This window comes from Carassius carassius, chromosome 9 (assembly GCF_963082965.1).
Source record: "Carassius carassius chromosome 9, fCarCar2.1, whole genome shotgun sequence".
Lineage (NCBI taxonomy): Eukaryota > Metazoa > Chordata > Actinopteri > Cypriniformes > Cyprinidae > Carassius > Carassius carassius.
Window position 1 is genome coordinate 9944204 of NC_081763.1, and position 23581 is coordinate 9967784.

Genomic DNA, 23581 nt, shown 5'->3' on the forward strand with positions numbered 1-23581 from the left:
ATTTAATATTATAATATTATTAATATTATTTCCTGCTATCGTTTTCATTTTAGTTAGTTTTAGCCATTTATTGTTTGTTTTTGTTGTTTTTTTATTAGATTTGTTTTAAAATTTCTACATGTTTTGTCTTTATTACATTTTATTTCACTTTTTGTTTTAGTTATTTTACAACATCAAGATCAACTAAATGAAAATGGAAAGTGCTTCCTTGTCAACTGGCTGAAATAAAACTTTTTTTTTTTTTTTTTACAATTTGGTTACTCTGAATTTAGTCTGAATCACTTAATGCACAGGTTTATTTTTGACATCGGCTTCTCAGTTAGTTCGTTTCCTACAACACAGTTTCATCAACAATTTAATCAATTACTTGCGGAACAATTTAGAGCATTCACTCGTGTAATTTTTCACACTCATGTTTGTCATTCCTGAAACTATATACGGTGTATACAGTATGGTCCTATTAGACAAACAAAAAACATCATTGTGAATGGATTATGTGAAAACCTGATAGCACAGCAGGTTTTGACAGTTGACTGGAAATGACTGAGCTGGCTTATCGAAAACCATGGTACAGCATTCCATCACATCGCCTTATACTGAGAAAACTATCTCAGCTATACCAAGAGACCAAGATAAAGTTACAGGTTGAAGAAGTCTAGAAGATGGCAACAAGAGTAGCATTGATGTGTGATGGGTGGACAAGAAGGACAACTCATTCAGGCCCGGGGCCCACACACTCAGAAGCGTTGCCCTCCCGGGCCCACACTACATAACATTATATATTTTTGTTTTCTTACTGTGTGCAAAATCATGCTCCTACAGCTACTTCAATTAGTGTACAATATTCAGCAGTCAAATATTTATTTATCAGTCACTGAAAAAGTCCTGTTATTACCTGTTATTAAGCAGGTTTTGCGGTAATGATGCACCAATCATCCAGGAAATAAAACAGGGTTTTCATGACGATCTGGTCAAGAGATGCACAAGTGTGGCAGAGAAGAATATTTTTCTGACAGTTTGCCTTCGACCACAGATATAAATAACTGCATTTCCTCTCCAAAGATGAACAAGTCATACACTTTTATAAGGCTGCAGCACTTGAGGTAACTATACATTTAGAACAGAAAATATTTAAAATAATTGTTTATTAACTTATAATACATATTTCACATGCACGTTATCAGTTGCACACATCTGGTGTCCACGGGGCCCTGTGCAACTGCTTACATCTATTAGGTCTGGCCAGGGTCCTGATATCTTATCCTATACCCGTCAGAGCTTCTACCACTGCGTATGCATACATTAATATTGCATCCTTTTTTTAATGCTGAACAACATTTAATGTATCTTCATTACTTTAAGGGGAGGTTTAGAGTTGGGGTATGTGTAGACTTTAATAAAACACAATTTAATAGGTAGAAGAAAAAAATATATTGTTAGTTTCCTGTAACTGTATCCCTTCTAGCTACAACCACCAGTATAACATATAATTAGTGTATTTGCATGCCTGTAAGGCTAGGTTTAGGCTTGTGGCAGGTGTAGACGTCATTAACCATAGCTTTACAGGTAGAATTTTTTTGATGTCGAATTGTACAACCCACTGTTTTAATGGGAGGTAGCACAATTTGACAGAACACCGGCTCAACGCCACGCTCTGTCCCAGTCTGATAATTTTTTGACACGCCAATAAAACACTCAAACGTTTGATAAGGAGAGAGTGGGAGTGGGATCGTTATTTACACTAGGAAGTCACGCTGTCTCTGTTCCCCTCACTCCGGTGGCGCGCGCGAGCGAGCCTGCGCGTGTGTTCAGATAGTTTCTTGCGCGAGTTTAGACAACAGTCAAGCGCGCGACCACACAGAAACACTACGAGCTGACGGACACATGCAGGAGCAGCATGGGAAGATCACACCTGTCTGTCAGGTAAGATACCTCACCGCTAGCGCGAGCTGTGCTGCTGGAGAGAGATTCGCTGATGTTGTTCAGAGCATGCATTTCATTATACCTGGGTGGATTATGAGCTTCTGCATTTAATCAGTTGATTCACAGAGGCGATTCTATGGTTTTATTTTAATAAATAAAGAAATAAAAGTTTGTCTAATAGGGTTAGGGTGGTATACTAAACCTATTGCAGTATTCCACTATATTGCATGGGTATAACGTTTGAGTAATGAATAAACCAAATAGCAATTCTTCCTGATCACACACACACACACCTAAACACAAAATGTTTACCCGTTTGCATTTCTAGTACAAACTTCTTTCTTTTTGACAGTTTTGTTCCAGGTTTAAATTAAGTTCCTGATTTTTTTCTCTGAGTTCAGCTAAAAAGCAGAATTACATAAAAGGAAAAAAGTGATTCATATCCTGTTGGAACTGTTTTTAACAGACTCTGAATGTTTACAATATCACACAACGAAACTCCTTTCTATGGAGTTCTATTCTAAGTTTCTATGCAAATTTAATGTAACACAATCTTTGCAAATGTCCCTTACAATCATCTCACCTTTTTGAACATCACACATCCTCCAACTCAGACATCATAAACACAGCTCATCGCAGAAACTACAGAGAAACTTGACCTTGGCTTATCTGTCAATAAGAAGCTGAAATGTTCCATTCTTTCATTTTGTAAGAGCACCAGCAACATTTACTTATTTATTCCCAATGTCTTTCTCAGGATATTTTGTCAAGTCTTTCAATTTTGGCTTGGCAACATGAAGAGGAGTTTTTTTTTTTCATTGGAACAGATTTGGAGAAATGTAGCATTACATCACTTGCTCACCAGTGGATCCACTGCAGTGAATGGGTGCCGTCAGAATGAAAGTTTAAAAAGCTGTTAAAAGCATCACAGTAATCCACACGACTCCAGTCTATCCATTAACATCTTTTGAAGTGAACAACAATCATTGCTTCAGGCTAGAATATGTATTCTCTATACATAATCTTTCTTTCTTCAGTAAAAAAAAGTAATCAAGTCTGAATCAGGAGGGAAATGTGCACAAATCAAGGACCCTTTACAAATGAAAACAGTTCTAAAAAAAAAGGACAGGAGACAGTTTGGTCTGTGGAGGAATCACTTGCACTTACTGCGCTTATTCTGTTTATTTTTCTTCAACAGATGTGCCATCACTTGCACTTACTGCGCTTATTCTGTTTATTTTTCTTCAACAGATGTGCCTTTTTTCCGTATTTAACGAAGTAAATATCAGATAAAAAAGGAGTCCCAAAAGCAGAAATATCTGATCATTGTCCGTATCGCTGTTTACTTTAAACTTTCATTGCCAAGGCAACGACTGATGTATTTGTTCTGCATTCCAAAGATCTCCGTTGTCAGCACTACAGTGGAAAATTAAACCGTGTCTGTGCTGTCTGGCCCGGATTGGCAATTAATGGAACGGTTCAGCAAAGAGAACCGTTCGGTCCGATAGTGGAAAGTCTGTGAGAGAACAAGAGCGGATGGACTTTTTGTTATGGATTGTAGACTTACAAACAAACAGCCTTTCACTTCACGAGATGTTAGTTGATGGCTGGACTTACTAGTGGATTATTATATGTTTTTATCAGCTGTTTAGACTCTCATTCAGACGGCACCCATTCACTGCAGAGGATCCATTGTTGAGCAATTGATGTAATGCAAAATATTTCCAAATCTGTTCCAATGCAAAAAACAAACTCATCTGAATCTTGGATGGCCTGAGGGTGAAGGCCTGTGAGTTTGAAAGGCCTGAGATATATAGTATGCAAGTATGTGAATGCAACAGCTTTTATCTACATAAGCTCAGCTATGGCATTAGACATTAGCATTTGAGCCATACGTTTGTACTTTGGAGATGATGCATTGCGACAGTGGGGTTTGTGAAAGTTAAACTGTTATATGACCAGCAGTTATACAAGATTTATGTTGTTGCAACACACTCGGATGTTAACACCCTTATGCCACGTTAAGTTAAGTTACAAAATGTTTCAGATCAACTGCTCTCATGCTCAAGCTAGTGTCTTGAAAGTTAGCTAAAGTTACCATAAAATGAGTATAGACCATTTGATTATTTCACAGATTTGACTCCGTAATCAAAGTAGAGTTACAGTAGAGTTGTGTTTGCTGATGTCTAGTTAGCTTCTCCCCAGAGAAAAGCAGTATTTTTGAAATATTTGAAGCCACAAACATTAGCAAATCCAGTAAATAATTGCTCAGTGTGTGTACACATGGTACCTTTTAAACTCAAAAGAAACCATGTGCATCAGTCAGATAGAAATTGGCTATTTCATGTTATGTTTCCTATTTTGAAGTGCAGTATGCTTCAGTGAATTGATTGTGGGTGGCCTGTGGTGTTTTAAGCAACACAAGAACATATGTTGTTAAGCATGTTTACAACAGGACCACCAGGTGTCCACATCTGAATATATAAAGATGATAACCGATTGGCCAACACAATTTCTCTGAAAGGGTAAGCCTTTCAAACAATAAACCCTTTCACACATACAGACTTTTCCGGAAAATTACCAGTAAATTGACGTAAAGAGATCATGTGTGAACAGGATCTTTTCAAAAATACCGGTAAATTAGTTTCCGGCAATTTACCGGTATGAGAAGTTGTAACATTACCAGTAAATTGCCGGAATTCTGCTGTGTGTGAACGCAGAAGGAAAATTACCGGTATGAGCACGTAGGACATGACCGAAAGGACAAGATCCCGGATACAGGCGGCCGAAATGTGCTTTCTCCGCAGGGTGGCTGGGCGATCCCTTAGAGATAGGGTGAGAAGCTCAGTCACCCGGGAGGAGCTCAGAGTAGAGCCGCTGCTCCTCCACATCGAGAGGGGTCAGCTGAGGTGGCTCGGGCATCTGTTCCGGATGCCTCCTGGACGCCTTCCCGGGAAGGTGTTCCGGGCACATCCCACTGGGAGGAGACCCCGGGGGAGACCTAGGACACGCTGGAGAGACTATGTCTCCCGGCTGGCCTGGGAACGCCTCGGTGTCCCCCCAGAAGAGCTGGAGGAAGTGTCTAGGGAGAGGGAAGTCTGGGGTTCTCTGCTTAGACTGCTGCCCCCGCGACCTGGCCCCGGATAAGCGGTAGAAGATGGATGGATGGATGGAGCACGTAGGAGTTCAGAACACGGTGACGTAAGACGTCTACTCCGGGCCAATCATAACAACTACTCAAAACAAAGTAGTAGTGGAAGTATTTCTTGTTCCTATTATGACTTTTGTCAATCTATTTGGGGGTCCTGCTACTCCACAAATCCTGTAGCTCTAAACCAGTGGATCTCAACCCGCGGTACGTCATGAAATCACCCTGATAGCACACGTACATCTAAGAGACGTCTATTTGACGTGTGCATTTACATCTGCAAGACGTATTTTTAGAGTGTTTGCTCAACTGCAATATGTCTATAGGACGTTTCCTTTTAGATGTCAAATATATGTCTATTAAATGTCTTTAAGATGTTTATGATTTAGAATGTATGCAAAACTGACATCTGAAAGATGTCTGTCAGACGTTTGTAGACAGCAGATGCTTTCAAGATCAAGAGATCTTTAACAGACATCTTGCAGATGTACGTGTGCTATCTGTGCACATGCGACCCACCATGCCGAACACAATAAAAAATAATAATAATGATAACTTTAAGTTTTACAACTTATTTTAGTTTTTACATAGGGAAAACACATTGGGTACAAACGAGAAGTCGGAGCAGTGAAGAAGAGTGCTGGACATTCGGCATCAACTTTCGGTTTGTCCCGCAACTCACTTGAGGTTGTTCATCCCGTCTTTTTTCCCAATTCTCCCAAAACAGCTTATACTACTGTTTCAGCTATTGAAATAGTTAAGTTTTGTATGTTTGGAGCAGTTTTTGATCGTTAAACAGGCCTATAAGTTTTGTTTTTAAAGTAACAAGCGACCAGCACAGAGAGGGAGAGTTGATCATAGCCTAAGTTTAATCAGTTTAGCCTTCTCAAATCATCAAGAATTGTCTAAAATTGTCTAAAAATCTCAATACAATCATAATCCATATAGAATGCGCGTCTAATGAGGAGAGTATGAGTCAGGCAACTTCATCCTTGGGACACGGACTCAGAAAACACTAGTTTATTAGTAAATAATATATTTTTACTATTTCCCTCTGTCACATTCATGGTAATTACTTTTTCCGGTGCTTTGCAACATCTTTCGAACTCAATTTGAATGCAGAACTGTTTATCTGCGCTGATGACTATTTGATATGAATTTGGATCAATAGGCTGCATCAGTGGCGGACTGGGACAGTAAATCAGGCCGGGAATTTGATTCCACCCCAGGCCACCTCTCTTGCTGCAGTCACCACCACCCAATTCATGTGTCCACCAGACTGCTAAACTCTTTGGCTCTTTTAGTTGTTTGAATTGGGTTATACTTAAAAAATAAATCAAAATCCTTAGTCTGTGGACGGGCAAAATAATCAAATGGAGTATCAAGAACTATCAAGGCATTCACTCTTCTATCATCTTTCCCTTAACCCCCCTCTCTCTCACTCTGCACATTGAGTTTCTCTGCAATATGAAACAAGCACTTTTAATAATCTATATTAACTATGCAGCCATCAACTGTATGTCCCCATGATCACAGTCCTACTATTGATGACCTTATAAATCATAAAAGCACATGAGTATAGCCATGTTTAGTTTTGCTTATAGCTTAAACTTTAGCTGAAGGTTCCTGCTCGGACTCGAAAGCTGAACTGTCCACCACTCTTGTTCAACAGCAGGAGTACTAGCAGCACTAGTGCTACTGTTGCTTCCTTCATCATCACCTTCAAAAATAAATAAATACACATTGTACACTAGGCTACATAAATGGAAAATCAATAATTTTTTTTTGGCACTAAAAAATACTGTATCTTCATATGTAAAACAGTGTGCTAGTTTTTCATTAAGATGCTCTTTTAAAACATCTATCATTATATATATGTTATATATATATATATATATATATATATATATATATATATATATATATATATATGAATTGATGAATTGCATAGTCCTTCTTTGCCATGAGAATTAACTTAATCCCAAAAAAACTTTTCCACTGCATTTCATTGCTGTCATTAAAGGACCTGCTGAGATCATTTCAGTAATCGTCTTGTTAACTCAGGTGAGAATGTTGACGAGCACAAGGCTGGAGATCATTATGTCAGGCTGATTGGGTTAGAATGGCAGACTTGACATGTTAAAAGGAGGGTGATGCTTGAAATCATTGTTCTTCCATTGTTAACCATGGTGACCTGCAAAGAAACGCGTGCAACCATCATTGCGTTGCATAAAAATGGCTTCACAGGCAAGGATATTGTGGCTACTAAGATTGCACCTAAATCAACAATTTATAGGATCATCAAGCACTTCAAGAAAAGAGGTTCAATTCTTGTAAAGAAGGCTTCAGGGCGTCCAAGAAAGTCCAGCAAGCGCCAGGATCGTCTCCTAAAGAGGATTCAGTTGCGGGATCGGAGTGCCACCAGTGCAGAGCTTTCTCAGGAATGGCAGCAGGCAGGTGTGAGCGCATCTGTACGCACAGTGAGGCCAAGACTTTTGGAAGATGGCCTGGTGTCAAGAAGGGCAGCAAAAAAAGCCACTTCTCTCCAAAAAAAAACATCAGGGACAGATTGATCTTCTGCAGAAAGTATAGTGAATGGACTGCTGAGGACTGGGGTAAAGTCATATTCTCCGCTGAAGCCACTTTCCGATTGTTTGGGCATCTGGAAAAAGGCTTGTCCGGAGAAGAAAAGGTGAGCGCTACCATCAGTCCTGTGTCATGCCAACAGTAAAGCATCCTGACACCATTCATGTGTGGGGTTGCTTCTCATCCAAGGGAGTGGGCTCACTCACAATTCTGCCCAAAAACACAGCCATGAATAAAGAATGGTACCAAAACACCCTCCAACAGCAACTTCTTCCAACAATCCAACAACAGTTTGGTGAAGAACAATGCATTTTCCAGCACGATGGAGCACCGTGCCATAAGGCAAAAGTGATAACTAAGTGGCTCGGGGACCAGAATGTAAAAATTTTGGGTCCATGGCCTGGAAACTCCCTAGATCTTAATCCCATTGAGAACTTGTGGTCAATCCTCAAGAGGCGGGTGGACAAACAAAAACCCACTAATTCTGACAAACTCCAAGAAGTGATTATGAAAGAATGGGTTGCTATCTGTCAGGATTTGGCCCAGAAGTTGATTGAGAGCATGACCAGTCGAATTGCAGAGGTCCTGAAAAAGAAGGGCCAACACTGCAAATACTGACTCTTCGCATAAATGTCATGTAATTGTCGATAAAAGCTTTTGAAACGTATGAAGTGCTTGTAATTAAATTTCAGTACATCACAGAAACAACTGAAACAAAGATCTAAAAGCAGTTTAGCAGCAAACTTTTTGAAAACTAATATTTATGTAATTCTCAAAACTTTTAGCCACGACTGTATATGTGTGTGTATATATATATATATATATATATATATATATATATATATATATATATATAAATTTGTTTTTTTTGTAGATTTTATCTATTGTAAGTCGCTTTGAATGAAAGCGTCCGTCTGCCAAATGATTATGTAAATATTAGGGTGGAACAGTTCAACTTTTTCACAGTTCGGTTTGTTTCACGGTTTTAGAGTCACGGTTTCGGTACCGTTGTATGTGCTATGTTTATGGAAAAACTATACTTTCAAAAAATATATATATTATCATATTATTAAGAATATTCTAACTACAAGCAACAGCACAAATAAATACAATAGAGTAAAGATATAAATAAAATAAACTGACTTCCAGATTTCTTTAGGTAGGTCTTGCATTAGTTTTTAGGTACAGAATTTAAAGTAATCAAATGTAAAACAGCATTGCATTTTGGACTATAAATTAAAGATTATTCTTTATTAAAGTAAAAAAGCTTTTTTAAACAAGAGCAGTGAGTGATTTCTTGGTTGTTGCTGTTCGATTAATATAAAGACTGTCACTTTAAGAGAATGCACGGATACAGTGTTCGTATTAGTATTGAACAAGAGTCTAAGATTTGTAGAGGTTTTTTTTCATCGCTGTTGTAATGTCTGTGAATCCAGATTCCAGAATGCGCTTCCATCAGCAGAAACATATATTAGCTGAACCCTGTTTGTTTTACGTGTTATTTAAAGAAAACCATATTACAGATGCTTTGTCAGATTTAAGTTGAACAGCGGTCTCAGCGCGTGACGAACCGTGTGTGGTGAACTGAACGGTTCGGTTTTTTCAGTGAACCGTCCTATCCTTAGTAAATATAAATGTAATTCTGACCGACCTGCTCCCTTACTGGCGAACATGGCTGGGATTTTGCACCAATTTGCTGCGTCTGTGGCCAGGGCTTTTCTCCTTTTGTATACGTTCCCTCTCTGCTCCTCCTTTGCGTTTACGCTCCATTTTTTGCGTGATTTTCTAAGATAAAGCCTGTCTCTGGATAAAGCCAATTAGGCAGTGCTTCGCTGATTTTTGGTCATGTGGTGGTGTCATTTTCACTCCGCGATCGCCTGATTCGTAGATTCATAAGACCGTCAATTAATTCGCAGTTGCATACCAGCCTAGTCAGTCTGATCGACTGCACAGCGGCAGCCAGCAGGACACAATGACCGGCAGGCCACCGGGAAATGTCCCGGTGCTCCCGATGGCCTGTCCGCCCCTGGGCTACATTTGTGAACGCACCTTTTCTGCAATGTCGCGCGTCTTACAGACTGCAATTTACAATCGCAACTTCATTGTGCTATTAATCCTTTCAAGCCGATTTTCACTAAATTGGTCAACTACCGACAGCATCAGGTGTTTTATTAATGGTGAGTATAATTATTTAAACCAGTCGTCGATTACGATGTCTCTGTAACAAAAGCAGTTGCATGAATACTTAAGTTTAAAAAACAAAAATGAAACCATCAACAGAAATACTGAACACGTATTACCCTCCATGTTTAAAAATACAAGCGCAGCGGTTTAGAGGTTAATGACGTCACAGAATTTACCGGTATTTTGGAATGCATGTGTGAATGGTGCTTTACCGGAAAAAAGACGGAATGTCGTTGACTGTGTGAACAGCGCCTTTTTTAATTTACCGGTAAAGTCGTTCCGGTAATGTTACGTAAATTTACTGGTATTACTGTGTGAAAGAGGCTAATGAGTCAAACTGTGGTTTCTAGACCGGTTTCATCGTTTCGAAATGAGTACAAAAGCTCTCCTGAACAGGAAACACCTGCTTTAAGCAAACAGCTCTGGCTGTGATTGCAGTTTTTAATGAGCTGTATGGTTTCTGGTATATATTTATATATATATATTCTGTATGCAGATGAAGGGGGTGCCTGTGTGCCCACCTGAAATAAGCCTGTTTGTGTCATGTTTGTGTGTTCTTTATCATCTTTCTCTTTTCAGTATCTGCATCTTTGTAAGAACGTACAGAGAAGGGTGTTTGGGTATTTTTAGTTTGTGCTATGAACATGATTTGTATAAAATCATGTGGCTTAATATCTATTCATCTACTATTCAAAGTATATAAGCCTTTACAGCCTTTTTTAAACCTTGGTTGGTTAAGCCAACATCAGTGTTTGTTTTGATAAGCCATTTCATTTGAATTTTCAAAATTTATTCCTATTCCATAAAGTCACCGTTTATCTTCCTTCACAATTGTTCTATATATTTTCTCTATGTAAGCAGTACTGAAGTGATGGTTTTGCTGCAAAGTATTTTTTGCTTGGTGAAATCATATTTTTGTCCATCAAAAGTGACGGCATTTGTCTAGTGTCAAGTCTGGTTTTACAACAATTGGAATATGCCAAAAAAGAAAATGAAGAATTAAAAATATCTATAGAAGATTTACCCATATAAATTCGTCTTTGTAAAGAAATATGTAGCTTTAGAGCTGCTGCTGTGCAGACGCTTCCAGTGTGAATACTCTTGCGAGTCTTCAGCTGCACTGACGGTGTATTTACACCCGATTTTCCTTTGATTTACAGTCGATACAGCCGAAAGTCTGTAGATTTGAAGTGACATAGAAAATCATGTGGTGTTTAATGGTCACAGACTCTCTTTTTTTAGCTTAAGGGATAGTTCACCCAAAAATGAAAACTCTGTCATCATTAACATGTCGTTCCAAACCTGACTTCCATAGTAGGAAAAAAAAATACTATGGTCAATAGTCAATAGCAACTGTTTGATTACCAGCAATCTTCAACATATCATCTTTTATGTTGAACAAAAAAAGCAACTCATACAGGTTTGCAATGACATAAGGGTGAGTAAATGATGATGGAATTTTCATTTTTGAGTGAACTATCTTTTTAAGACTATGATTCCATCCAGTTGGAGGAGACCAAACATGCTTGATATTTTGAGTCACTTTTAGAACATACGTTGTTTTCATTTGTCATGCGTTTCCTAGCAACAAGGTGCATGAATCTGCGTGAGTTTGTTGTGATTGGAACAACTTTAAAGTCTGTGAGTGTGAGATCCTGTTGCCAGTTTTCCTATGTGACTACAAAGCTGGTAAATGTATGATGCCCAGTGTTTTCAAATCTTTTCAGATTTTAAAGTCGTATAGTGTATTCCAGCCTTTACCCTATTGTCTGTCTCTGCTAATTTTGGCAAGCCTTAAAATTTTGACTTGAAATCTGAATTTCTATTCCTATGTAATTGGTCAACCATGTTCCCACACTATAGCAGCCATGTCCCAATGTTCTGATCAGTCTTCTGCTGGGAAACCTTGGATGGCATTCATGTGGAAGTTAAAGATTGTTGAAGACCACATACACCCGTTATGGCAATGGTGATCTTGTCATTGGTCTCTTTGAGCAGGATATTGTACCCTGGCACATTGCAAATATAGTTCAGGAATGGTTTGAGGAAGATGACAGAGTTCAAGGTGTTGCCTTGGCCTCCAAATTCCCCAGATCTCAATCCAATTGAAAATCTATGGTATGTGCAGGCCTAAATTCATGTCAGAAAGCTTTATTTGTTAAAAAAAATTCACCTTTTTTGCAAATAGGGGTTGAATAATTTTGAGTACAACTGTATATACATATATATATACACAGTCATGGCCAAAAATATCAGCACCTTTGGTAAATATGATCAAAGAAGGCTGTGAAAATTCATCTGCATTGTTAATCCTTTTGATATTTTATTAAAAACATTCAGAAAAAATGTATCCTTTCATTGGATAATAAGAATTTAAAATGGGGAAATATCATTATGAATATTTGATATATGCCACAATTAATGGCACCCTTTTATTCAATACTATTTTAAACCTCCATTTGTCAGTTTAACCGCTCTAAATGTTCTCCTATAATGCCTGATGAGGTTAGAGAACACCTCTCAAGAGATCAGAGACCATTCCTTCATCCAGAATCACTCCAGACCTTTTAGATTTCCAGCTTCTCCTCTTCAGTTCACTCCCAGTCTCCGAGGACTGGAATGGCTATAGCAGAAGCTTGGTTTTGATGTCAGTGACCCATTTCTGTGTTGTTTTTGAGGTTTGTGTTTGGATAATTGTACGGTTAGAGGATCCAAAAATGGCCCATTATAATATTTCTAACAGAGTCAGTAACTTACTGATTTTTCATCTGTTGGTATTTGATAGAATCAAAAATGCCATGTATCTAAACAAGACGTCCAGGACCTCCAGCAGAAATATAGGCCCACAACATAAAAAATACAGCAGTATATTTAATTGTACAAATGGGGTACTTTTTTATCTCTGTGTTCAAAGCTATTTTTTAGTTTCATCTCAGCATAGAAGCCAGTCCCATTTTAAGTTCCAGTCATGTCTTTTAAATTAATAATCTTTAGTTTGTTTTTGGATGAGCTAGGAGAATTTTTCTCAAAACCCTCCCAAACAACATGTGGTGATGTAGGTTCTGTTTGACAATTTTTTTTAAAGGTTTTCTGAGCCTGAGACTCAACTATTATCTGCAGTTCTCCAGCTGTGATCCTTGGAGAGTCTTTAGCCACTCAAACTCTCCTTCTCACCGTGCATTAGGACGATAAAGACACACGTCCTCTTCCAAGCAGATTCGTAACATTGTCTGTTGATTGGTAATTCTTAATTATTTTCCTGATGGTGGAAATGGTAATTTTTACTGCTCTAGCTCCTTTCTTAAAGCCACTTAACTAATTTGTGAAGCTCAATTATATCTTACTGCACATCAGAAATATATTCTTTGGTTTTTCTCATTTTGATGGATGATTATGGGAGTTTGGGCTTTATTTTCCCTCCTCTTTATATTTCTGTGAAACATGAAGCCATGGCTGGATAATTTCATGTTCATAATCAGTTAATAAATAGTGAATATGAATGGGAATTAGGGATATGCCGGTATCAAATTTTCCTGTTGCAGTTAATTGATAATGCTTTTATCATGGTATACGGTATTATCACGGTATTGAAATTTTGTTTTAAAAAAGTGGTCATAATACAGTACAACAGGTTAAATAACTTTTTTCTTATAACAAAAATAACTAAACATTTAAAACAATAAAGAAATACAAAAAAATATATAAAAGTTAAATGTTTTACACATTAAAGTGCAAAAGAACTATAAAAACCAATAGGTATCACTTTACAATAAGACCTCATTAGTTAACCTTAGTTAATGCATTAACATTCAAGGCAAGGCAAGTTTATTTATATAGCACATTTCGTACACAATGGTAATTCAAAGTGCTTTACATAAAAGAAAGTTAAAAAAAAAGTCATGAAGAAAAATAATAACAAAAATAAAACAAGCAATTCAAGAACTTGAAAAGGAAAACGATTTAAAAATTTACATAAAATGAATTTAAGACAGTTTAAAAATAGAAAATGATTTTACATAAAATACAGTGCAATACATAAAATATAGTGTAATCAGTTCGGACATCGCATAGTGCTCATTCAATAAATGCACAGCTAGACAATGAGCAATAGATACATTAACTATAGATGTTATTAATCTTTGTTAAAAAATACAAGTCTTAGTTCATGTTAGCTCATTAAATAACACAGTTGCAACTTTCAATTTTAACAATGTGTTATTAAATATTGGGATATCTAAGATTAATGAATGTTCAGAATAATTTTTTCATTGGCAGTTTGTCAACTAATGAAGCCATAATGTAAAGTGTGAATGAACAATAAAAAATCAAAACACTTTCAAACAATATCTAGGGCATTTGTAGTCCAGATTTTAAAAAAAAATAATGTTTGAAGATAAATAGCCTATTAAGACTAAATATTTCAGTAGTTGGCTCTGTAATAAACACCACAGGGAAAACACAAATCTGAATGGTTATTTTAAATTATTTAAATATGGTTTAGAAAGTAACAGCTGCTTTATTTACTGTGTTTACAGGGTAAGGGCTGCATTTTAGCGCCATCTGCTGGCAGGGAGTGAATGTGCTTTCATTCAGCACGTCTCTCACGTGTTCCCTCATGTGCTTCTCATGCGTGCTTGTTCACATCAGAGCACATGCGCTCATTCAAGCAGCATACAGCGATGTTGTGCATTTTAAGCAGCTGATGGGAATACTATTCTTAAAATGCATTCCAAATTCTGAATAATTTGTAATGTATATTTATTCACGGTATTTAGAAGTGCCCACGATAACAATATCGTGCATATTAATCACCGCAATATATTGCATTACCGAGTACCGCACAAGTCTAATGGGAATATACTTCAGAGATATTTTGCTCATAAGAATTTCTAGGGGTGCCAATAATTGTCCAACAAGTATTTGAGAATTTTTTTTTTCATAATGATATTTACCCCCATTTTAAATTATTATTATCCAATGAAAGGATACATTTATGTGATTAAAAAAAAAAAAAAAAAGATCAAAAGGATTAACAATGCAGATTCATTTTCACAGCCTTCTTTGATCATATTTACCAAGGGTGCCGATATTTTTGGCCATGACTATATATATATATATATAAAGCAGCATTATGTATGCAAGTATTGCGTGGCCAAACATAACTTTGTTTTTAGGGTTAACATTACCGCTTAGATACAAACAAACCACAGTGCTTCCAGAGAAGTGAATTGAATTTGCGAAAGAGGAAATTAAATCATCTTTCTATGTTGAGTGCTACAGTATAGTAAAAGAAGTTGCTGGTTTGCTCCATCTGTGTGTGCGTGCTCCCAAACCAAGAGAAGAAAGCTTCTGTACAGGTTGAGAAACATGTTGACATTTGAGAATCAGAAGAGGCGGAGTCTGGCAGAAAAAAAAGAGCCATTGTGCCCCTGGCATTGGTGCCCTTTGAAGAAACCCACACATGCACACGTGCTTACACTTTGTCAAGCAGAAAGTGTAAATATCAGGTGATTGCTAACATTATATTTTATTCTGTTCTGTAAACAAGCACTAAAGATAAGAGGGGTCTTGCCTTTTTTAAATGTCTCTGAAATTTTTTTATAAAAAATGTTTTAATGTGCACTAAAGACACAGACACACACACACACACACACACACACATATATATATATATCTCTCCATAAGTTTATTAAACCGTATTGCTGGATAATGATGACATGTGGTGCAAATCATTTCTGATTTACGTAGAAGCTCAGTTTAATTGTAAGCACTGGTCTGATAGGTAGGTGGACTGTTTCAAATTCCCGTTACAGTAAATAACTGTAAATCTCTTTGCATCATGGGAATTTTCCGTGATGTCATACACCACATACAGAGAGTTACTGTATTTTTTTTTTTCATGTATACTACAGTATTTGCCGTAACAGCCTCTTTAGCGCCATTCCAATGATGTTTTTTATTTTCCTAATTTCTTACATTTAGATTGGCAGGATTTGCCTTAATTCAATTCAAGTTTATTTGTATAGCGCTTTTTACAATACAAATCATGGCAAAGCAACTTTACAGAAAATTAAGTTTCTCCAATATTTAGTAGTAGCTTATAAGTGGTGAATGTCAGTTTATGTGCATATGACAGGAATTTTCAGAAAACATTTATACAAGACATATTCAACCAACACTATTAACAGCAATTATAATGTGATTGCATATTAAGTTGCAATATTTGTTAGTTCTGTTTGTTGTTTCAGGGTTAGCATCATCTGAGATCTTCTGACGGGTCAGCATCATCTCTTCTCAGGTGTTCTGGATCGAGATTGGAGCTTGTGTAAATCCTAGTTACAGAGAAACAATTAGAGACATCAATAGCTGCTGTTCCAACAAAGTAAAATTAATTAGTTTAACCCAAGCTAAAGAATCAGAATGCGCATTTGAACAGATACAACTGCAGTCTCAAATTATGAGATGCATTATTGAATGCTTGGTGAAAGAGATGTGTTTTTAATCTAGACTTAAACAGAGAGAGTGTGTCTGAACCCCGAATATTATCAGGATGGCTATTCCAGAGTTTGGGAGCCAAATGCGAAAAAGCTCTACCTCCATTAGCGTTTTGTGACCTTAGGTAGCGTGATGGGTTGTAGCGTGGTATAAGGGTAGCTAGTTAGGCCTTGTAGGTAAGTAATGATAATTTGTAACTGATACGGAACTTAATAGATAGCCAGTGCAGAGACTGTAGAATTGGGGTAATATGATCAGATTTTCTTGACCTGGTAAGGACTCTAGCTGCTGTATTTTGGACAACCTGTAGCTCGTTTATTGAAGATATGCAGGACAATCACCTAGAAGTGCATTACAATAGTCCAGTCTAGAGGTCATGAGTGCATGAACTAGCTTTTCTGCATCAGAAACAGGTAACATGTTTCATAGCTTGACAATGTTTCTAAGATGGAAGAATGCAGTTTTTGTAACATTGGAAATAGGGTTTACAAAAGACAAGTTGCTGTCTAATATAACACCCAGATTTTTGACTGTAAAGGAAGTAACAGTACATCCGTCTAGTTGCAAACTGTAGTCTACTAGATTCTGTGTACTGTTTTTTAATCCAACAAGTAATCTCTCTGTCTTATCTGAATTTAATAGGAGAAAATTATTGGTCATCCAATCTTTTACATTTTTAACACACTCTGTTAGCTTAGATAATTAAGAAGTTTTATTTGGTCTCGTTGAGATATATAGTTGAGTATCATCAACATAACAGTAGAAACTAATCCCGTATTTTCTAATAATATTACCAAGGGGCAACATGTATATTAAAAATAGAAGAGGACCTAGGACAGATCCTTGTGGCACTCCATATTTTACTGGTGATAAATGAGATGACTCCCCATTTAAATAAACAAAATGGTAGCGATCGGACAGGTAGGATCTAAACCATCTTAGAGCCTGAGAGACATCTTAGAGTCATTTGTAATTTTAACAAGTGCAGTTTCTGTGCTATGGTGGGGCCTGAAACCTGACTGAAATTCTTCATACAGATCATTACACCATATCTATAACACCGCAACAGCTTGAGACTGTCTACACTGGATGTGTTAAATCGCTTGTAATGATTGGCAAATCATTTTGTCCTTGATGTCAGAAATAGTGCGGTGCTTGGAGTACTACTGGGGCATCAGTCTACTGGCCGGCATCCATTGTAGATTAGACGGGGGCAGCTGCAGGTTGGAGTCATGGCCCTGGCAAATGTGCCAAAAGGTGTATGCTACAACAGAAACTAACCTCTAACCCTAAACAATTAGAAAGACCTTTTTTATCCACACCTCTACCCTTTGACATGCCCTATTCTTTCAGCAAGCCCACTGCTCCAGCCTGCAGTAAACCCTACTTGCTTGCTCATGTCCGAGGTAGACAAGACAACAGTGTTGCCAGTAAGTTAATGTGTTACCTTTGAAATGTTTAACAGTGCACACTAATACTGCTTAAATGTGGAACAAGTAAGAACAAGGTTGTAATCTGCCCCATTACCTCATCTGCTAAAAAGAGCTTTGTAACAATAGGTTTGGTACATGTTTAAGCTCAGACATATATGTCCTGAGTCACACCTTAACAAGCAGCATTGTTACCCCACCTGTATTTCCTGAGAGATGACCAAAACAAGGCCTTCAGTCAGATGATAAGAAGGGAGCCAGGATATAAGACATCATCACAAGCTCAGGCAAGCACAAACAACGCCTGTACTTGCAGGTCGTCCTGTGAATGGAACTGTGTGATGTTTAAGATTCAGCATGTTGTTTTGGAAGAATGGTTCAAGTCTGTCTGGCAGCACACTCTCAGGGCCATGAATATAAACACATACAACCACATAATAATTATATGGTCAAACTGACCTTCGTACCATAAACATGATGATTCTTGATATAAATTGTGGTTCAGCAATAGATTCTGTTTGTCCTGTTCAATATTTACACTGTGAGGTGAGAAAACTGGTGATAAGAGAAAAACTGAGCTCAGGGATCAGGTGAATTATTCACTCAGCTTCTGTTTAACTAAGTTAAACTAAACAAAAATGAGAAATGTTGAAATTAAATATATTTTCTTTCAGTTTATGTTTGTTTAAGAAATTAAAAAGGTTTTTATTAATGGTAGTTACTGATAAAAACCCTGGTTCATGCCTATCTCTTTTCAGTGTTTGTAGGTTTTTTTTCCCCTTAATCAGTCAATCAATCAATCTTTTTTTTGTTTAGTTTTTTTGGAATATAACAGGTTGAGTCAGTAAAACCACTTTTTTGATTCAAAAGATTTTATCTGGCATGGGAACATCTGCTTACTAATTTGTGCAGCATCACATAGTGCATGAAGACGTTAAAGAGAATTATAACAAAAATTCTGTCATCATTTACTCACCCTCATATCATTCCAAACATGTATCAATGTCTTTCTTCTGCTGATTAAAGAAGGTATTCTGAAGAATATATATTTTTCAACAGTATATTTTTATGTTTAACAGAAAAAAAGAAAGTCATACAGGTCTGAAAAATCTTGAGGGTGAATAAATAAGAAATTGCAATAGTGGGGTGAACTATCGCTTTCAGTAAAAAGGACATGTTCATAGACACCATTAGCATGTCATCGATATGAGAAAGCTTGGAAATGTTGCCATTAGAACACTTTGGATTGGCCCATTGCTTACTGTGTGTTTTATTGTGACTGTAAGTTGAGGGCGGATCTTTACTGGTTGTTGGAGACCGGTTTAAGAACTATCTGTGTATTAAGGCCTTAAAGTGGTTTGATTGTGAGATTGCGCACACAAGGTGCTGTTCATCCGTTCATGGGCTGAGACAAAAACACCTCAGTAAGAGAGATAAATATATGATTAAGGACTAAATCGTGTTAGTTCGTCTGTAATTGCTTGTGAGCAACTCTCATGATCTGCTGCAAAAGATATTGCTAAGTGATGTTAGCTTGCTGCTATTTCATTAGCTGTTATTTTGATTTTGATTTTGAATTTTGAGTGACATGCTTACGTTTTACATTAACAGATTTCTTTCTGTGTTACAGGAGGAGAATACGAAGGTATAAAGTCCTCCTGTTGTGTTTATTGGGGATTTGTGTCATTTCCTTCCTTCATTACTACAAAGCCCTGCACAATATTTCGCTGCTACAGGAGCTGTTGTCTCCCTCCACTCTGAAGATGTTCAGTGATATCTTCTGGAATTTTCTGGCTGCTGATTTCGACTCACAGCAAGACCTTCATAAAGACAGCCACTGGAAGGTAGAGCCAATGAGGGTCAACAGGGAATGTCTAGAGGTCTAAGGGTTTTAGTCTGAGCTCTTAGTCTGTTATCCAACCTGATAACCCATTGAGATTTGGGCCAGGTTTTAAAGTATACTTTAGGTTTGTGTTTAGTTTTACATTAGGTGTGTAACGGTACACAAACATCATGGTTCACTATGTACCTCGGTCACGGTTCGGTACGGTTTTGGTACAGCAGGGGGAAAACTAATATATATTTCTTAATTAAACAGTGGTTTACTGAGCAAATTGCTCTTTCTTTAAATAAATTAAATTATAACTAAATTTGTCTTAGGGATAAAAATCTACCCTTGCTTACTCTCTAAACTATAGCCCAAACTTAAATTTAATGAATTAAAAAAATTTAGTTACATTTATGCATTTTATTTTATTTATTTTTATTTTATTTATCCTTTATTTTACCAGGTGATGTCCCATTGAGATAGTCAAATCTCTTTTACAAGGGAGCCCTGGAGCAACAATACACAAGTTACACAGAATCACAAAAACAGACACAGCAATCAAAACTGATTTACAGTACATGTAAAACAATTTAAAATAACATAAAAAGGCTTATTGAAAACATGTGCATTGTTCAAATTTCGATTGTTTAAGTAATTGTTTAAAATGTTTAAGTGGGATAAGAACAGAAAGCTTCAAAACTTTTTGGAGTAAATTCCAACACCAAGGAGCAGCATAACTAAAAGCAGTCTTGCCAAATTCAGTTGTTACACGTGGGATATTTAGAGCCAGAATATTAGCGGAGCGAAGATTATAAAGGTGATGATTCCTGGTCAACAAACTAGAAAGATAGCTGGGTAAATTACCATTAATGGCTTTAAAAATAAAAATGTGCCAGTGGAACCATCTACGCAGGCCTAAAGAGCTAAAACCAGTTTCCTCATAAAGACAACAGTGATGAGTACGTGACTTGGCATTAGTAATGAAACGTAATGCACCATGGTAGACTGTGTCAAGTGTGTGCAGCGTGGTAGAGGCAGCATGCATATAAATAACATCCCCATAGTCCAAGACTGGTAGGAAAGTGGCACTGATCAATTTCTTCCTAGCTTGGATAGTAAAACAGGATTTATTCCTAAAGTAAAAACCGAGCTTCACTCTCAGTTTTCTCACTTATTTTTCAATATGAACCTTGAAGGTTAGCTAGTGTGGAAATGGCTAGGGCGGTTGATGCGGGTACAGTGCGAGACTTTGAGAACTGCATCACTTTAGTTTTACCAGCGTTTAATACCAGTTTAAGTTCAATGAAGGTGGTCTGTAATAAATTAAAAGACTGTTGTAGTGATTGATAAGCTTGAGCTAAAGTGGGGGCGGAACAATATAGTACTGTATCGTCTGCATGGAGATGTATTTTGCATTTATCTGCTACATTTATGCATTTAGCAGACGCTTTTATCCAAAGCGACTTACAGTGCATTCAGTCTAACAATTTTTACCTATCATGTGTTCCCGGGGAATCGAATTCCTAACCTTGCGCTTGATAGCTCAGTGCTCTACCAATTGAGCTACAAGAACCCTTAAGGACTATTTATTTTTAAACATAATAATCAACACTTATCTTTAAAACAGTTTATGCAAAACATGTACATTGCACATAATGCAGTTTTTAAATTAACTTCTAAATTATAAATATTTTATTTGTTGTTGAAATCATTTACGCAGTGGCTCTCAGAACGTTTTTATAACAGATTTATTTAAATATACATTAAATAATTAAGACATCACTAACAGGTAAAATATAATGATTATAAAGTCTAATATTTCGTGACATGCTCTTCTGCACTAACAAGCTGTGGACACTGAGGTAAATGAAATGCTATGTGACATTTTGTTTACAAGCTGTTTTATTGCCGTCTTTCCACAGCTGGAATGCTGATTGAGCGATTACACGAGGCATGAGATGTTCATTCATGATAATTTCATGTTAAAACTAGTAGTAAAAGAGAGTTTACAGGGCGATCTGTTGTCCCACAACATAGAGCTCAAAACAGCTATTGGTTAATGTTTTAATTTCCTGAATTTAAAAAAATTGACATCATTTGTGAGATGATACTTTGTTTTTTATAAAAAGTAACAATATAACTTGAAGTTTCCAAATGAAGTTCCACTCGTGCAGTGGTTAAACCAATGCTGTGTTTGAACCGAAAGACCTGTATCGAAAATTATCGATATGAATACGTGTACCGTTACACCTCTATATATATATATATATATATATGTATTAATTTTTATTTATAATACTCTTTACTTCCAAACAGGGCATTGTTGACTTAAGTGTGATCCTGCCAGATCCTCCAGATGGGAAACTTCATGAGCGTACCTTTGTACTTCATGATGATCTCACACCCTTTTTCATCCACACTAAATCCGGAGCAGTGTGCTTCCGAGAGGGGACGAATGTGGCCGCCTTCACATCTCACCGCAGGTTACAGCAGCATTACAGCGAAATCAACCCCAAACACAAAACAATCAATGCCGACAAGATGGTGGTCCAGTGTCCCTGCCGGCAGGGTTGGCACGGCCCTCACTGTGGCATCCCTACCATTGTGTATCATTCCAATCTCCCATCCAAGTCAAAAGTAGCACCTAGAAAAGTTCCACGTCGGGTCATCAATGCCATCAACATCAACCACGAGTTTGACCTATTACACGCTCGATTCCACGAACTTGGGGATGTTGTGGATGTGTTTGTGGTCTGTGAATCCAATTTCACCGCGTATGGTGACTCAAAACCTCTTGTCTTCCGCCAGCAGATCCTAAATGGAATGTTTGACTATATAAAGCACAAAATCTTATACATCTTCCTGGACCATTTTCCTGATGGCGGCCATGCGGATGGCTGGATTGCGGATGATTACCTTCGCACTTATTTGACCAAAAACGGAATGTCGAGGCTTGAGGGCCTCAAAGAGGATGATGTTTTCATCATCGATGATGCGGATGAAATTCCTGCTCGAAATGGAATCCTTTTCCTCAAACTCTACGATGGCTGGACGGAACCGGTCGGGATCCACATGCGCAAATCCCTGTACGGATTCTACTGGAGGCAGTTTGGAACACTAAACATTTTATCTGCTTGCACGACAGCTATGCTTTTTAAGGTTTACAACGGTGATGGGATTCTTCTTCGACGGCGCTCGTATTATTCCATGTCGGGATTCCGGGAATATGAGAACTCCACGGGACGCATTCTAGTACCATGGGCCATCGGAAGCCCCGTTCACTACGCTGGATGGCACTGTTCTTGGTGTTTTAAACCAGACGGAATTTATTACAAACTCATATCGGCCCAAAATGGAGACTTCCCGCGTTGGGGCGATTACAGCGAGAAACGGAAGATGAGTTATATTATAGAGTTAATACGGACAGGGGGTTGGTTTGATGGGTCTATAACAGACTATCCACCTTCAGACCCCAGGGAGCATATGTTTTCTCCCAAATACCTGCTGGACAACTATGAAAAATATCGCTACTTGCTGGAGAACCCATACACAAAAGAGAAACATTAAGAGAAATGGGTCTGTTTCAAGTGGGCAGCTTAAAGGTGCACTAAGCGATTTTTTTCTCAACAGTGTTGATATTCTAAACAGAAATGCCCAACAGGACCACACCCATATTTTTATAACTCCGCCCCACACAACACTGGCACCAACGACGGCGGTATCTGTGAGATACTGGTCCTCACTGCAGAACACAAGTCAGGGGGCATCCCACCTGACATATACCTGAACCTACCCGTCTCCACCCCTAAACCTACCAATCTCCACCTGTAGATGTGGATCCAACCACGCCCCCTGGATCTTGTGTTCCACAGTAAGAGGCTACCGCAGCATATTCAAGCAAAAGCCAACACAGAAAAGTTGTGTGAAAAAGCAAAAACAACGTAACTCACCTATCAAGAAGAAACAAAGCAACCTCGGCATCCGCTT

The 23581-nt window shown here is 37.6% G+C and overlaps 1 protein-coding gene across 1 annotated transcript; it reads left to right on the plus strand.

The window, feature by feature from the left end:
* The first annotated feature begins 1430 nt into the window (after positions 1-1430).
* Positions 1431-23406, plus strand: LOC132148893 (beta-1,4-mannosyl-glycoprotein 4-beta-N-acetylglucosaminyltransferase-like). Its single transcript, XM_059557665.1, has 3 exons — positions 1431-1923; positions 19397-19610; positions 21911-23406. The coding sequence occupies exons 1-3, from the start codon at positions 1898-1900 to the stop codon at positions 23159-23161; spliced, it is 1491 nt and encodes a 496-aa protein (XP_059413648.1). The 5' UTR covers positions 1431-1897; the 3' UTR covers positions 23162-23406.
* The last annotated feature ends 175 nt before the right edge of the window (positions 23407-23581 follow it).

Excerpts from the sequence above, each read along its gene's own strand:
- LOC132148893 (XM_059557665.1), top strand. The coding sequence starts at position 1,898 with ATGGGAAGATCACACCTGTCTGTCAG. Across the intron at positions 1,924-19,396 it reads AGATCACACCTGTCTGTCAG|GAGGAGAATACGAAGGTATA; the intron begins GTAAGATACCTC and ends TCTGTGTTACAG. Across the intron at positions 19,611-21,910 it reads ATAAAGACAGCCACTGGAAG|GGCATTGTTGACTTAAGTGT; the intron begins GTAGAGCCAATG and ends ACTTCCAAACAG.